At 46.3% G+C, this 17073-nt stretch overlaps 1 protein-coding gene across 1 annotated transcript; it reads right to left on the bottom strand.

The window, feature by feature from the left end:
• Positions 1-1392: 1392 nt before the first annotated feature.
• Positions 1393-16579, bottom strand: LOC135805716 (endothelin-converting enzyme homolog). The gene is made up of 21 exons (XM_065319800.1): positions 16262-16579; positions 15219-15542; positions 13930-14097; positions 13526-13682; positions 12443-12606; positions 12001-12063; positions 11547-11672; positions 11215-11301; positions 9395-9528; positions 7611-7830; positions 7413-7511; positions 7208-7285; positions 6825-6934; positions 6533-6591; positions 6039-6090; positions 5613-5680; positions 4402-4526; positions 3727-3792; positions 3102-3200; positions 2684-2760; positions 1393-2291 (listed from the first exon to the last, which is right to left on the bottom strand). Exons 1-21 carry the CDS (start codon positions 16277-16279, stop codon positions 2192-2194), a joined length of 2394 nt encoding a protein of 797 aa, XP_065175872.1. The 5' UTR covers positions 16280-16579; the 3' UTR covers positions 1393-2191.
• Between the last annotated feature and the right edge of the window lie 494 nt (positions 16580-17073).

The raw sequence follows: 17073 nt of genomic DNA, 5'->3' as shown, positions 1-17073 counted from the left end.
TAAAAAAAAAAAAAAAAAAAACTTCCAAAATTATTGGTGCGGCTTTGGCCGCACCTGCCGCACCGGTTCCGACGCCCCTGCAATACCAATATATTATATTTATTGGTACATGTATTGTACTACTCCCTGGTTCCAGATAAAAGAAGCAACGAGGACTGCATGATTAGCCTCAGAGACAGGGGCGTAGGAGGGTTTTTGGAACTTGGTACGACCGAAGGACAAGGTCGGTGCGCATGCGGCCGTGTTGGAGGGGAGGGGGTCCGGGGGACCTCCCCCGTGAAGATTTTGTAAAAAAAGACACAAAAATCCTGCGTTCTGGGAACTTCTGGCACACTTCTGGCGCAGTGTGCAGTCGAGTCGAGTACAGTAGACTCAGTACGACTGCAGATGCATAACAGATCTACGAGTACGAGTCTAGAAAAAGGTCAAAGTCTGATGCGCATATGCATCGATGGATCCTGATTTTTTTTATTACGGTTTTGCACGTTCCGGACGGACCACACTTTTCGAAAAGTGGTACGGCCATGGTCGTACCAGTCGTAGCGGGTGCTACGCCCCTGAGAGAGGTTTTAAGATGCATGTAATTTCTGACTTGACGTGAAAGTTCAACCAGGTTCGCGTTATTTGGCTCGCGCGTCGAAAAACAACGCGAGTGACCTGCATGCAGTGTTCAGCGGAACTGGCACAGATTTTTTTTAAATACAGCGCTGCGGGAATGGGTGTGTCCACTCCAGAGAGTCCATACGGTAATACTCGTAAACCCGGTATACCGGTATACGACTAATCGACTCTCTGGTCCACTCAAGTCAGTCACAGGCTTAGTTTCTCTGCAGCCGGGCAGATCAGTGCACCCCAGGTGACGGGTTTTTCAGGTGATGAGATACTGCGGCTTCAAACCATCATGGTGCAAATGCCAGCAAAAAAGCTTATGCCACATGCGACAAATTAAGTCCTGACCATATAACAAAAGGATGAAGCCAGTGCAGTGAGAGTCACACTGAATGTCACAGGACAACGTAGTACACAGTACAACAAATGGACCAAGATCACACTGTTCGTGACAGCCTCGGCTGAGTCTCCGATCCTCCGGCATAATGCGGCCTCACGGTTGCTTGACGATAGCAACATGAGCATGAAGCTTAGCCGTTGGAACAACATACTACCACGTTTCACTGTTCTGCCATGTAGCGCGGCCATCAACTACTTGATGCCGGACTGTGATGATGCTAGCCTGCCAGTGCTAATGATAAGTCACAAGTCACCGTGCCACTCGGTCCATGAAGTTATGGCCCTGAGAGCGTTTTTTTCCTGGAACACCGGTACCTTCGGCAGCTGTGGTACGGCTCTGGCAGTGCACTGTAAAAGTGTAAGTCCTCGGTCATGCTGATCAAGTCTGTTTTAGATTCAAGTAATCATTCAACCCAACCGGGTACTCAACAGTCCTGCCAGATAGTACTGGGGATAATCAGCACTGAAAAATCAGTTATGTTCACAATTACCAGTAATTGCCGGGTAGTTAGGGTTACGGCCAAGGCCAAGGCGGCCACCCGCAGTATGACAGGGACTGGCGGAGTGCAGCCATGGAAATATACAGCCTGCCTGATGATCATCGGCGGGTAGATCAAATTGGGGCACGCTTCAAAATCATCAATTTAGTGGCCAGTGAGAGAAATGCCTGAGGCTTGCAGAGGTGGAAAATATCTGAGATGATCAGCAGCTGGAGCATGCAGTAAGCATGATTGTATAGCTTCATCTACCATAGTGTCCGTGTTTGGTGCTGTTCTGCCAGCATCATGCGGCAAGCAGTCAACACTTACATAAGCCTCAGTGACTCAAGTACACAGGAGGACGGAATTGAAGGAGAACTGAGGAGAAGGCAATGGTCTTCAGTTCTGCGGTGGTTTGTGGTGAGGTCATACATATTATGGTCAACTTGAATCAGGAAGCATGGTCACGGATAGGTCAGAGTAGACCGAAATTTCATGCTGGTCAAAAAGAATATCATCTGGCATGTATGCTTGGAGACTTCTGCGGGCTGATACAGAAATAGTGTGCAGAAAATAGGTACGAAGCAAAGTTTTTAGAGCGGGCTGAAACCATTCTGTCAAGGCTGATCCGCATGATCTCACAGTTGTGAATCAGCTGTTGGATGAGGTACTTGGTACCCACTCACACATTGTCTCTGGTCAGTTCACCAAATCGTACACCGCTGTTCAGGGTTCATCTTGCTGCCAGCAGTGCAATTGAATGCCTTGGCATATTCAGGCATATCCATGCTTGGACCCATCACCCTGAAACACATAAGGCATGAAGGACAAAGATTGAAATGTCCACACCACTGCACCAGAATGTACGGCTATTGCAAGAGCAGCCACCGTGATGGAGGCCACGAATGAATGCCCACACATGCCAGCACCTGGTCATATCGGGACACTGTCCCGGTAATGCTTGCTAAGCCAATCTTATTATACATATCACGTACAGTCAGGCAACCGTCAAGTTCATTGCAAAATAGACAAACGCAAGCAAATTTTTGATCAAGCATCTTGCCAACGTCCCGAACCTGCACGGGATAGAAGGATGTAGAAGTCGCACTGTCTTCGTACTCGCTGGACAGCCTAGTACATGCTGATTTCTGTATGTGATTTCCATGCCGGATTCGAAACCAAGCCGCGTGACATACCTCCATTTTAGTGGGGAGTGGACGTCTGCTTGAAGTCGCCGGAGCAGTTCCTCGCGTGTTGCTTTGGAACACTGATACTGAAACAACAGCAGCATCGGCAATATTGTACATATTGTGCACAGCCATGTGGCTTTGTATCAGAACATCCATGTCAAGAGTACATCAAGCCCTGGAGCATGCGATTCGCAAGCATTGGGTCGCCAGGGATCCAGTTGTGCTTGTGATCCCACATCACTACAACCAGGTGACCAGCCTTGAGCAAGAATACCAACTGGCACCCATCTTGTTGTTGGCTCCAATCACCATCTCTCAATTCATTATTGGCTGAATTATGAAGTCAAAACAATGTATCAAAAGACACCAAAAAACTTGACATGAATCCGCGAATAACCTCAAGCTAGTTAGTCAGTTAGCTTACCTGGGCATGGGAGAGGAAATACAGCTGGTCACCAGTCAAGTGCTCCAGTCCTGATAGGGGTAAGTCATCGCCATGTTGCTGCACGTACTCTCTGTATGCCTGTAAGAAATGTGATCACGGAGTTGAACCAATAACACTGTCTGAACATGTGTACTACAGTATGCCTCCAGACTCTCTGACCAAACAGGGCAACCCCATGATTGAGTACCCCTCCTCCAACCCACCCCCTCGGACACTATGCTATACACAGTTGTGATATCCTTACTAGTGAGCTACCTGACGTGATAGATCATTATCTTTCTACTCCTCTACTCTAAGTTTGTATCAGCCGCACATGCGTTTCCGTTGTGCTGCTGAGCTTCCATGTCGTCCTAGTTCGGCGTTCTAGCTTTGATCTGGAAATCAACAGTTCCCCTTTTGTCTTGTCCTGAACTGCTCTGGTGTGATCATAATAACAGTATGTATCCGTATTCAGCACAGCACCAATATACAACACATGCTAGTGAACACAGGACTGCACAGCATGCACGAAGCCACGTGGAATTACATTACCCCCGAAGGAAGCAAGTGTCTTCTTCTCCCAAAACCTAATTCCGAGATGGGGAAAGAGGTGGCGGTTACCTACCTTGTATGCGATTTTCAATCCTCCGATGTCAGCAATATTTTCACCGAGGGCCAGCTTGCCTTTCAGCTAGACAATCAGAACAAACAAAGCCAGCAACAAAGTAAAACATGAACTTATCACAAAGGAATGGTTTTAAAAAATTGAGACTCCCTAACAATCGAAACAGATGTACAAGTTGCCTAATGATTGCATTTAGCAAGAAACTTGGAGTTGCGACACACTCTTATACCTCATTGGTGCTTTTTGTGTGTAACTGAAGAGTGCCATGTTGAGCCCTCTCCGCTGGCGAAAGGGAACCTCTTTGTAAAGAGCTGTACAATACATCTAAACTGGCACACTCGTAACTCCAGTTGGAGGTCAAAAGGAAACTTTACAGATATACATCAGGGGCGTTGGCACAGTATGGTCACTACGGTATTGACCGTACCTGGACCGTACCACTTTTCGCCCCAGGTACTCCGTGAATCAATATAATACATTGTTACTTGCCAAATTTTCGGCTCCCCCACGAGTAAATTGTACTTCAGATGGCTGTCCGTGGAACACTAGAATGCCTGCCAACGCCACTGTACATGTACTTGTATTACTATAATTATATTACTACTCGTTAAAAAAAGCGCTTCAATGACTGAAGGGCAAAGGACGTTAACATCAATTATGCACAAGTCAACTCACATGTGAATTAAGGACCGTGTAGTTGTCATACTGCTTGACAATGCAGTCAGCATGTTCATTGAATGCCAAAGAAGCAGTCGCAGACCACCACTGCCGCAGGCTGCCATTCTTGTCATAGTGTCTCCCTAAAACGCAAGCCAAGGAGTGACAGAAAGGAAATGCTATTATACATGTAGCATCTCAGATAAACTGTAGTGTGTGCTATACGTTCATGGATAATTATACTTCTTATGGCATATCACTAGCATGCTCATGTCACACTATGTGCAGATCATGGCTGTCATTGTGTATTGAGACAAGTCACAGTCATCATGCTCTCGTTCCACTGATGGCCAAACACTGTATTTGCTTGTAGTCTCAGGTCTCCTTCACCATGCATTGCAATCGTAGAATACCAGCCAGTAAACCTGCATGTGAGCCATGTGTATGTGTGAACCCTCCCGTTCTCTAGCTGAGATAGAACACAGGCAAATACGGTGAAGCGGGCTTCTAACGTTACAGTCCATTCATAAAAAGATGATATCCTAGCTTTCAGCCATAAATGGGTCAAGTCTTGCGTTTCTTCACAATTTTTTGGCAATTCCCAATGGAATGCTCTTCCAATTATGTTTCTGAAGTCGACTTCTCCGAAAAGCAAAGCATACCACGAATAGGATTTCGGCCAGGTTTTGCCTCGAGAGCACTGAATCTGAAAAAAATGATAATCCAGGCCGTTTCACTCCACTTGCAACAGTATAGTGTGCGGTTCGAACCCCAGTTGAGGTACCCTTTTTGGACCCTTTTTCAGGTTTCAAATTCTGAGGCACTGCACCGTGTACGATAAAATCACGAAAAATCACCACATGCGGGATCTCGCCAGAGCCAGCGCTCATCTTTTTATGAATGGACTGTAGTACCGAATTTGCTCACCCACTGAGCCCTGCCGGTTTGTTATCATCACAGTTCACCCGTACTAGCAAGATGCTTCATCATGAGCAGACGAACTATAAACGTTAGTGACAAATTCACTGCATTGATTTTTAATTCAGCCGCTCTGAGTACTTTGCATTGAAGGTTACAGTAGTGACAAACAGCATGAGCATGACAAACTATACACTTCAATAACATAATATGTTCCAACATTCAAACAATCATAATAGATAGGGACAAACAAGCAAAAAGCAGCTCGATGCATGTACAGGCCCAGGGAGGAAGAGTGACGGGCTACCGACCTTGGTCGTCGAATCCGTGCGACAGTTCATGCCCCATGACGGTTCCAATGGCTCCATAGTTGAATGCCCTGCACAAGAAACCAGTGCATATCAAGTGTCATGCGAGTGAGGGTGCCTGTCTTGCCAACCACCTGTACTTGTCCGTTCCTTTTCAGGTTACGGAAACTTTCTAAAGCTTTGTCACAGTACGGAAGTTTGGCATCATAACTATCCCACAAAATGGAAACACATAGTGACACTGATGCATGAAACTTGAGACTGATTGGTGATTGAATCATGTCCAACACACTGAGGATAATAACTTTACTCGATCTTCACTAGAGCCAGCAACAGCAGCAGCCATGCATATAATTATTATCTACCCAGCATATGGGGGCACTTTGGGTAGCATCTGTTTTCGGATTGAATACAATGTGACGGACTTACGCTGGTGCTTGCTGGTCAAAAAAAGGTCGTCCTAGAATTCCTCCAGGGATGCCTAGCCACACAGACCATAGCCACACACCCAGGAATGAAGTGATTGTTAGGAGCAACAAAAGGCCAAATCCAAGCGAAAGAGGGGGAGGAGGAAGGGAATGGGGGGGGGGGGGGGAAGAGCAGGGGCGGATCCAGGAGGGGTTCCGTGGAACCCCTCCTGGATTTCATAAATGTACTACTGGAAGCCATATGCATGTGCATAATACGTGTTCTAGTATCAGCTATTCAGTTTTGACCTACTGTAACTGTGTCCCAACCGGGCCTGGACGGCCGGTTGGTTCATGAGGGAAGTTAGTTGTGCCCAGTGTTGTGTTCCGCCCAAGGTCAACTCACTTCGCGACCGACTGAGAAATGGCAATAAGCATTGGGTGCATTTCATGGCTCTAGTACTACCAGCTACAAGTACAATTTTCCATAATTGCTTGGAAAACGGAAACACCTACCAATGACATTCAGTGTGGGTTCATAGAAGGCGTTGGCCTGTGTGGGCCGCATGTCCCAGCTGAGCACAAACAACAAAAACGACCGGTACCAATTAAGACCACACACTATATCCACCACCATGGGAACAAACACTATGTTTCAAACACCGACAATGTCTTACCTCATAGAAACACCAGAATCACAAAATACTGTCATACTCCTTCACTGATACTTGTAGTACGGAGCATAAGAAAAGTCACTCTAATTGACACAGATGATGCACCCTACATGTATGTTAGCACTGGAACTTACTATTTTCGAGACACTGGTTTGCCTGTTACATAAAGGCTGCCGGTCCGACTCCTTTCCAATCGCCATGCGGCCATAATGTCAGTGAAAAGGCTCCTAGTGGAGACATTGAGCTGAAATAGCCAGGAACAGCAGGACAGTGCAGGCAGATGAGCACCTAACAAAACTGCATCGCCTATCGAAACTAGATCGATGATCACCAGCATGCAGGCGATACCTGTGATACCAACTGACTTCATTTGCCAAGAAAGTCTAGCAACAACAGACATCGATGCAGCAAACCACTGCATCAATGTGTATAGCATGCCGGCATTGATTGCAATGCAGGCATAGAGGAAAGGTTGGATATGCACAGCACAACAACAGGCGCCCATGCAAGCACTAACCTGAGAATAAAGAGATTCTATTGCTGAGCGATTCGCATACTCAACAGAGTATCCAATCTGGTACAGGATTGCATCAGCCTAGAAATCCACACAGAGGAAAGTAAGATGAGAGTGCAGTCAAACAATTGCCCCGCACACAGTTAACCACTTACTGAGATCCTTGACACAGTCCGGCGTGTCTTGACTACACACACTGCCATATTACCTTCTCTGCAGCCACTGCTTGTGTGGCACTGTCCATCCATTTGACATTGGGTAGATTGGATTTGAAAGCCTGTATAATGCTGCTCATGAGGTCGCTGCCCTGCATAACACAAGAAAAATAAACCGGACACAGTCACACAAGCGGGAAGCATGATCCCCTCCGGCTTGGTCCAAGGCTAGCTTTTGATCGAGAACCTACCTTCTTGACAGAGGAAGAATCAAACACATCATCGATGAACAAGCGCCCAACAGCAAGAGGCATGCTCTGGTCAACAAGTTTCAAGCAGTACAGGTTTCTCGGTATGCCTGTCACTCCTTTCAGTGCTTTCTTATACCCATCGTACGCAGTTCGCAAGGGCTGAGACAGCAATGGTGCTGTTGTCCTGGCAACCAACCACGAAATGTAGTTGCCGAGAGTCCTGTAGAGATGAAGACAGAGACAGAATGGGCGTGATCAATATTTCAATATTCGGCATGATTGGCGTATTAGTCGCAGCAAAGCATCAAGAACCAACCACTCTGAGCTTAGTCCATGCTTGCCATCCTCCCTTTGAAAGTATGCCTTTTGTAACACCTTCACAAGCTCATGGCTATATGCAGTTGCTGTCTAGCCAAAGACTAGCGGAACTGAGCAATAGAGCAAATGCAAGTAGACACAACCTACAATGCACGTGTAACTGCATGCACTACTTCAAGCAGGCACACTGCCATGGTGCCGTCCACCAGTACTACTTCAAGCAGGCACACTGCTATGATGCCGTCCACCAGTACTACTTCAAGCAGGCACACTGCCATGATGCCGTCCACCAGTACTACTTCAAGCAGGCACACTGCCCACGGCTGTTTTTTTTCGCGAAATTTGGACATTTAACAAGATGGCAGCCAAAAGTCTCGATTGGGCTGGATCGGCAAGGAAATTTGAATTTTCAAATTCTCAGCAGCCGATTTCGCTGTGGTTTTCGCTCGATTTAGAAAGCTACCAGGCCAGGTTTACCCGGAAAACAGGTATTCCGTGTTCCTCTTGAAACTAGCTTTCCGCTGGTACCTCACATGGCCAACTTCGTCTCAGGAACAGTTTGTTCCGCGTTGCACAAGTCAAGCCTTCTTTCTCGCTCGTTCCTTGATTCATCGTTGACATGCCTGCGTCAAGAAGCCCTTTCAGGAGTTTTCCCAGTCTAGCTTTCAGTTTTCCCAGGTAGAGGACTATCTTCTGGCTATCTTCACCAAGTTTTATCACGTCCCGTGCACAAACTTCAGGTCCCGTGCGTTCGATGCTGAGCTACCTTTTCATGCGATTTAGGGGACAGATGGCATGGCGCTGGAGTCGCTGTTGAGTCCAGGAGGCCGAGACCTGGTGGAAACTGCCCAGTAGACATGTGGGGTATTGCTGAAAAAGGCAGCAAGCACACAGATAGCCCCGAAATTGTGATGTAGATCCAATTGTGCGTTTGTTCGAGTGCATATCGGCAAATTTGAAAGTTGCACCCGTGATCCCGGCGAGGAGAAGCTGAAAATCAGTGCGTGCGTCAATATCCAGACTACCAGGGACAGCTTGGAGAGGTTCGAAAAGGTCAGGATACTGGTTGACCACGGCAGGAGTTCCTTTTACCTTCCTTCTCTCTCAAATTGTCTGGATATTGAGTATCTCGCTCGAGCGCTTTCAAATAGTAAATCCTGGTTTGACTTGCGAAATCGTGGAACCACACCCAGAGTGACATGAGTTTCATCCCAAAACGCAAACTCCCATCGTATTCATGAGGTTTGCACCGCGTTACGTAAATCGCACCGAACGACTCCATATTGTTAGATGTCCGTGCGCGAACAGCCGTGTGCCATGATGCCCTCCACCAGTACTACTCTTCCCCTTCGCCAATCATTGGTGACTGCATTGCATTTGCTTTCTTTCATATGCTTGTGATTTTTAAAGATTGATAAAGATGTGATCATAAGGAGTAGAATTGCTGTTTATATCTTGAAACACACCTTTGAGGAGTGGACATGATGAGCTGTGACAGCTGAGAATAGTACTCGGGTGAATCCAAGATTACTTCCGTGTCCAGATTGATACTGCCGGCTGAGTCAGGGTACAGGGTCTGTAGCAGCACTACCCAGTCAATCTGCGTACAGACATGACAGTGCAGACCAAATATAGCGCTGCTTGTATCACAGGCTCAGAAAGAAGTGATCAAGTTCATCATGATACCCATGATAGTCAAACGGTGTGTGGGGGCAATTCAAAAAGTTCAATTACAAGTAATAGTACACAGGAATGTGGACACTCAGCAACAAGGGTGAAAATGGGGCTAAGCCCTTGTACGCAAAGACAAGGGATGCTGGCTTATTGAGGGGCTGAACCGATCTACATGTAAATGTAGCACTGTGCCCATGCATGCGCAAAAGTCATGCCACAAGGATATACTATGTCATGTGCCTCCACAAAATGTGTGCATTTATGATTTAGAATTTGGCATAGCCTACTTATTTTGTCTTGGGCTCCAGCACTACACAACCCAATATTCAGAGCAAGACCTTATACATTAGCAGTAGCTTCTCAGCTGTTTAAACAATACACATAATGGTTAAGCACCCTATTAAAAGGGAAAAAAGGAATTTTCTGCGTACACACAGTTTTGAAAGCATGAGATTAGGGCCCAGGATATAGCGGTTCAAAGTTCAAGGTACATGAGTTCAAGGTCCAGAGTGCAGACGTCCAGTGTAGGCATTTTTAAGAGGTAGAACATTCCTGACTAGTCGTCAGGCGAAATAGCACGTCATCGTACATTTGAGATCAGCGGGAAGAAGATGACGATGTCCACTAATTTAGTATCTGTGCACACGAATCTGCTGTGTTTGTGACTCTGTGTGTCAGCTATGATATCATCTTCTGTGGTTCCATGCCTAGCATGTACGTCTGAATCATCCTGCAAAGTTTGAATGACGTGGGTTGAGCGATCGCTCCGCGAAATATACTTTTTGAAATTCTCTTCATAGTATATCTTCCACCACTGAAATTTCGAATTTCTTCAAAAAAAGTGCTGAGAGGGGTGGCTTGCAACCTCGATATGGCTTGTTCCAGGCATGCTTTGGAGCCATCTTCTGTTGAAGTAGTGGCGGGGATCTGCCCTGCAACTGCTACAACAAAAAATGATTCGATCTGAGAAAGGGTGAGTCCGCGAATCTCGGTTGAATATTGAGTATTTCAAGCCTTTTCACGACGAAGATGGAGTTCTTTTTGGAGATGGACGTCGCGGCAAAGGACATGGTGTCCGACGTCTGGCGTCTGGTGAAGCCAGGGATCATTTGTCCAGTCAGGTCGGCAGCCTAACCGTCGGTAAGCTTGTGTTTGGATCCCGTTCTGCTCGATGTGGTAGATCACAAACAATTTGATATCGCACAAATTGATCTCAGCATCGTGCGTACGGTATTTTATATTCAGAAAATCCCAAAGTGTCTCTGTGTGGCCGTCCTATGCCACGAGAAACTCCAATCAGGCTCCTATGTCCTCTGCCTTCATGATTGAATGTCCACTTCGTTTGAACAACGAACACAACAATCAAGGACGGCTTTGCAATGAAACATACAGCTATACTCGAGCTGAAAAAAAGAAGAAAAAAACGTGCTCAGGATGAGACTCGAGTACACGCATACTCTCCCAGCAGGTGAAACGCAAATTTTTGTGAAAAATGCGTGACGCCGACTGACCAGTAATTTCGCCTGACGACGAGGCTACTCTATCAGGAGATATGTGCAGTAATCAATGCCTGGCACTACATCCTTTTCAGGATTCAATCAATGAGTCTTACCGTGGTAAGAATAGTCGAGACATTTCTCAGTGTTCTCTTATTATAGACGCCCATAGGATCACGTAGGTCAGCACTTGGTGTAGTGATCTGCACACATTATTAGAATCACAATGCCCAGTGGGATGTAACCTCAGCATGCGAGTAGATGTGCACCGGAAGCACAATGCACAATGAGATATAGGTATAGCATATACTGACATAATGCCAAGGCTGTATTAGGCTAAGCACTAATACCATCTATGCATGGCCTACACAGTCAGGTTTCAACAAACCAATGAAAATCCACTGCACTAGATGACAAACTGAAGAATTGATATGGGGGAGGCACTTACATTTGCTAGTTCAACCTCAAATCGGTAGACATCGGCCAAGTCCGATTGCAGCTGCAGTTGTGTAGCACCATCATCACTTAGGGCATTCGCAAAGTTGCTCATGAAACGCTGATAGGCTGTGGATACCTGTCAAGCACAGATGGTAAGATGCACACTGAGTGGTCTTCAGAACCAGCCTATGTGAAGTGCCGGGAAGACAGCACACTGGGGAATCCAACAAGATAAAGGTGGAAGTGGCAACTTATTACTTCCGTTGCCTCCACCGTATTAACCGTAGCAGCTCAAATATACATGTTGTGTCCAAATACGGACCAGTGTTACATTACAACCAGTTTGCCATAGAATTACCAGCGCAAATCTCTGAGCTTTTCTTGTTGTTAAAATCTTCAACAAAGTAATAAAACTACTTAAGTGCATAAGCCATTACTGATGGCCGCAACTGACTTTCACTTACAGAGGAACTGGAGTTTGACAAGTAGAGACTCCTTGAAGCCATGCCAAGGCCACTTTCCCTAATCTGTAGCCAACGGTCAACATGCAAAAGAGCACAGCAGATTAAACATAACAAACGAGGGCCGCAAAGCCTGGCAACAACTCAGCTGGGCATAGACAATATCCCTCTGTTGTGCTGGACATAGACAGTATCCCTCTGTTGTGGTAGTCAACATACACCAAGCAAAGGTACCGCTAAAAAACATCAAAGATTGCAATGCCATCAATGATCCCGAGACTTTCAGGCCATACATACTACTCTCAATTTTCATGGTCCAAATTTCACAATGCCATGTACTTGCCAACCAAAAGATACTGTGTACATGTAGGTTAGACTATTAAAAGTTTGCTAACAGTGCTAATCATCGGTTCAGATTTATTCATACGGAACAGGTAGAACTAACTTTGAATATGGACACATTGACCTTGTCATCTTTGCTAGTCGACACAGCGAAGAATGGACTGAGTTGATTGTTGTCAGAGATGTCACGCAGCGACACATCCAGTGTCAATGCCAAGGCCTTTGTTAGATCAGATTTGAGATCGGACCATCCGCTTGCGTTCCAACCTGGGACACCGGGGATAATACAACCAGTCCAGATTTCCGCAATGTACAGGACATCGTACTTACTACAATTCACTACTGTGATAATCAAACCAAGACCAGAGCTAATATGTGTACATGGGTGGAGGCAAACAAGCTAGCGGAAAGCCTTACCTATAAATTAACCCTTTGTGGATGGACTGTACGAGTTTCGATCTAATAAGATCGAAACTTGAAATGCGAATTTTTCTGGGCGCACCGCACGTTTTCGGCGATATTTTTTACACAAATCGAAAGACGAAATCCATATCCATGGCTGGTTAAAATCGCCTGCATCACATGCTTATTGGCACTATGTCATCGTGATTGTGAAATAATAATAATAATAATAATAATAATATCTTTCCAATGGTGCTAAATTCGCCGGGGGTCCCTTGTCGAAATGTTGACGAAATCGGCCGCGCAAGAAAAAAAATTGAGAGCTTGCGCGAGCATGCAGAACTAAAATTGCAGTACGAGTACTGTCATAGCACGACGCAGAAACGTCATCGGCAGGATTCTGAACTGGAACTCTGACGAGGACAGATCTGGCGACCCACTTGACGAGTCTGATGACGACGAGTTCGAAGTGGACAGTGATAGTGATGATGATATCCCAGAAACTCAAGAAAACAATTTATCTGATGGATTTGCTGATACTGCTAGTAGCGAGAGCAGCGGCGAGGATGTTGTTGGACAGCTTATCGTATCTACTTTCCGAAAATGTATGGTGTTGTATAGGCTAATGTACACCGATTTCGTGTTATTACTCATTTTCGCATGTCGCTTCTTTCCTGTACAAATTTGGCAGTCCATAAAGGGTTAAAATTAAAAAAACATGTAAAGAAGCTCACATTTCAAGTCGGAATCAGTCTTAGTAAAAGCGCCGTCACAACTCCCTTACCTCCAATCATACTGACAAACTGCTTTAGTGGTGCTACACCGAGTTTATCGGCAGCATTTGTGTTCGTGCAAGTTTCGTACAGTCTTGCTGCCTTTTTTGCTGCAGTAGATGGTTCCAGTACCGAGTCTGTGCTGGAGGCCTTCATTTTTCGGAAGATCTGTGAACATCAAGAGGAAATTCAAACACTCGAAAAAACATGATATGCCTCTTGGATGGAGGAAGACAACACGAATTATTCCAGTACTGCTCGATGATAATCGAGATGAGCAATCTTTCCGCAGTGGCGATCGCATATCGCAGTAGGGGTTGATGCCGTGGCTACACATACGAGGACAGTTAACATGCAGAAATGGCACACATGAACCGAACAAGCACAGCATCCACGTACATGTATTCATTCTCACCTGTTGAACTCGTTCGTAGGTTCTCTTCTCCAGTTGATCGTACCAAGACCAGCGAGCGACATAGTCATGTAGTACCAATTTGTCCAGCAGTCGACCACAGGCATATTGCCATAAGTTGTCGCACGGATCGGCACTGAAATTTGCCATTGATGCTACAGCTCCAGACAACTGGGGAGAAGCATGCAAGTAGAAAAGGTGGCACACACACATTGGTACTGGTATGGTACGTTGTGTTTCAGACATGAAATATGAAAATGCCTAAGTCATCGTGTAACTCACTTTTCTTGTCCCCTCTTTGCTTCTTCTTCTCTCTTTTCCCTCTCATTTTAAATGTAGTTTTTAGATAGCCGTGGTTGCTTACCACCCTTCATCTCATTCTCACTATTGGCAGTCTTACGGCGAGCCAGGAGATGTTGTATGACTGATAAATAAACAAATCAGCCTGTTTGACTATCACCAACGCAGGATTCGTAAACACCCCCCCCCCCCCCCCCCCCCCCCGACACACGCACACACACACACACACACACACACACACACACACACACACACACACACGCACACCCACACACACACACACACACACACACACACACACACACACAGGCACACCCACACACAACAACAACAACAACAACAACAACAACAACAACAACAACAACAACAACAACAACAACAACAACAACAACAACAACAACAACACACACATACATGTCCACATACCCCCCCCCCCCCCCCCCCATACACACTCTTTCACTCACACACCTTTGACGGTCAATGCCGGAGGCGATGATAGCGATGCTACAGCAGAAGCCATAGCAACTTGTGCTGAAATTGCACCATTCAACAGCTTGCAAGGCTGAATAACTGACCACTTTTCAGCCTGGTCTGCACCACACAGCTATTTAAAGTAGCTTCTTCTGGCCAGTGAATCCCTAATTTTCGGCCTTTTCCTTTTTTCCCCGAACACACATCACACCACATACTCCGGCATGCACTGGTTGTTGGTTACCACCTAAGAGAATGAAAGAAAAGTCAGGAGGGGCCTGAGAAAGAGAAGAAAGACGTGTGTGACCACAATCGCCGGGAATTAAACCCGCAACCTCTCGATTGGAAATCAACTGCACATACTACTGCACCGCATGGGACACACACCACACACACACACACACACACACACACACACACACACACACACACACACACACACACACACACAAGTGCGCACACATGCACACACACAACACACACACACACACACACACAACACAAACAAAACACACACATACCTGAACGCATGCTGAAGAACTGCACACTGCTGGTGGAGGTGCAGTTGTTCCTGCTCCGTTGTTGTTCAAGCTAGGCCTGAGGGCGACAATAACCAGGATTGCCAACAACACCAGAGCAGCTATCAGCATACAGAAGAAGATGGAAGCACGAGGTGACCAGCCATAGCGCAGACTCGGGTGGTTGGTCCGTTGGCGACGTTGCTTCTGTCCAAGTGGTGATGCACCCTTGGCCTTTGGTGAGGTTGGTGTAACAACCTTTGCCTTTTCCTGTACTGCTTCTCCATCACTATCTGTCTCCTGGTTGACCAGGCGGTAGTACTGTGCCTAGAGTAGTTGAAAAAGCAGCAATGCCAAAACAATCGTGACCCGCTCGGAACACTTAGTGTTGGCACTGACATGTTTCGGCATGGTGCTCCATGCTACAGTAATGGCCCGGGAGTCTGCCGTTGTTTGCCACAGTCGAAATTCGTGTATTCATTTGAGCCGGCCAGGCCGTTTATTTTTTGTGATGGCCCGACATCCTCGCACAACGAACAATCGACATACGGATGTCTAGCGTTTTGCTTTGGTGTGTGATCTTCCATGATTCTTTCAAGTATAATTGTCACCCGGGTGTTCATGTCAGCATGCGATCTCACACGTTTGGAAACTGCCAACGCTCAGTAGATCTACATGCCGAAGTATGCTGTTTCAAGTGAAGTGTTGTTTATGAGACAATCTTGAAATAATTCATATCATATGTGCAAAGTGACTGCATTACATAATTTAAATGGTACGAGTAGATGGTTTTCTACTTTTAATACACTGATCAGTAATGTCTAGCATCTGCTGTTGCGGCTTACTGCACTGATATGAGTGGTGCAACAAATATTCTTGAAACATCAAGAAAGTAACGAAAAATATGCAAGGTTAGTTTCCCAATTCAACAGTAGGCATTCCGACCTGACACACCATCGACTGGCCCACCAACACAGAACAAGCACAAATGGGCCACGTTTGTCCCTAGTCTAGCCAGACTGAATAAGAATGCACTGGAATCATACCTTGCCCGCCACCGCCATTCCCGACCGTTAGCTTGTCTTAGCAGCAGTGCTAGTGGCCTAGTAGTGGCAGTGCTGGGCCCACGCCTGTATCGGCATTTAAAAATAAAAATCTGATGCTGAGCATGAGGCAACTACCTGTACCGAGTTATCCTCTGATCCTCGACCATCTAAAGATGAAGCGACGGTAGAGTTCAATCTCTCCGCCACGTTCCGGACTACGATTCGAACAACAATTCGCACCAGAGTCGAGCGTTCACACAAGCGCCCGCACAGCTGGTAAACAGCAACCGTCAGTACGAGCAGTGTCTTGTCGTTTCCGCAGATGCCACATTCATCCACTGTTACGTGCATGCAGACTGCAGTAGATCTACTCGTACTCGTACTAGTAGTGACAGCCTCAACTGCTCAAGCCTCCACGGCTCCAGCGCTAGTGCTCGGCGCAGATCCTGTGCCAGTGCCAGTGGCACTTCCCATGGCCATGTCAACACCCTTGATTGAGCGCCTCTCGGGTCTCGCCGCCTCTCGGTCGAGTTTTGAGTTCATTTCCGTCTTGCACTTTGTCTTGACTTTAGTCTTTTTTGAGCTGGTACATGTAATGTCTTGGCAAACACGGATTTCGGTGCTTAGCAAACTCAAACAACAGCGGGGGGGGGGGGTCATCCTGGCCTTCTTGACTCGAATCGGAATGCAGATAGCAATACTATTAGTAATACTGATTAGATAGTACAGTCGTCCCTCTCTAATCCGGCACTTTATAATCCAGCACCCTCGATAAACCAGCACAATTTTCAGTAGCCAAAATGTCCTCTTCA

Source organism: Sycon ciliatum, chromosome 1 (genome assembly GCF_964019385.1).
Source record: "Sycon ciliatum chromosome 1, ocSycCili1.1, whole genome shotgun sequence".
NCBI lineage: Eukaryota > Metazoa > Porifera > Calcarea > Leucosolenida > Sycettidae > Sycon > Sycon ciliatum.
The sequence above is the reverse complement of the archived record's forward strand: the minus strand, read 5'-3'. Positions and strand labels throughout refer to the sequence as shown.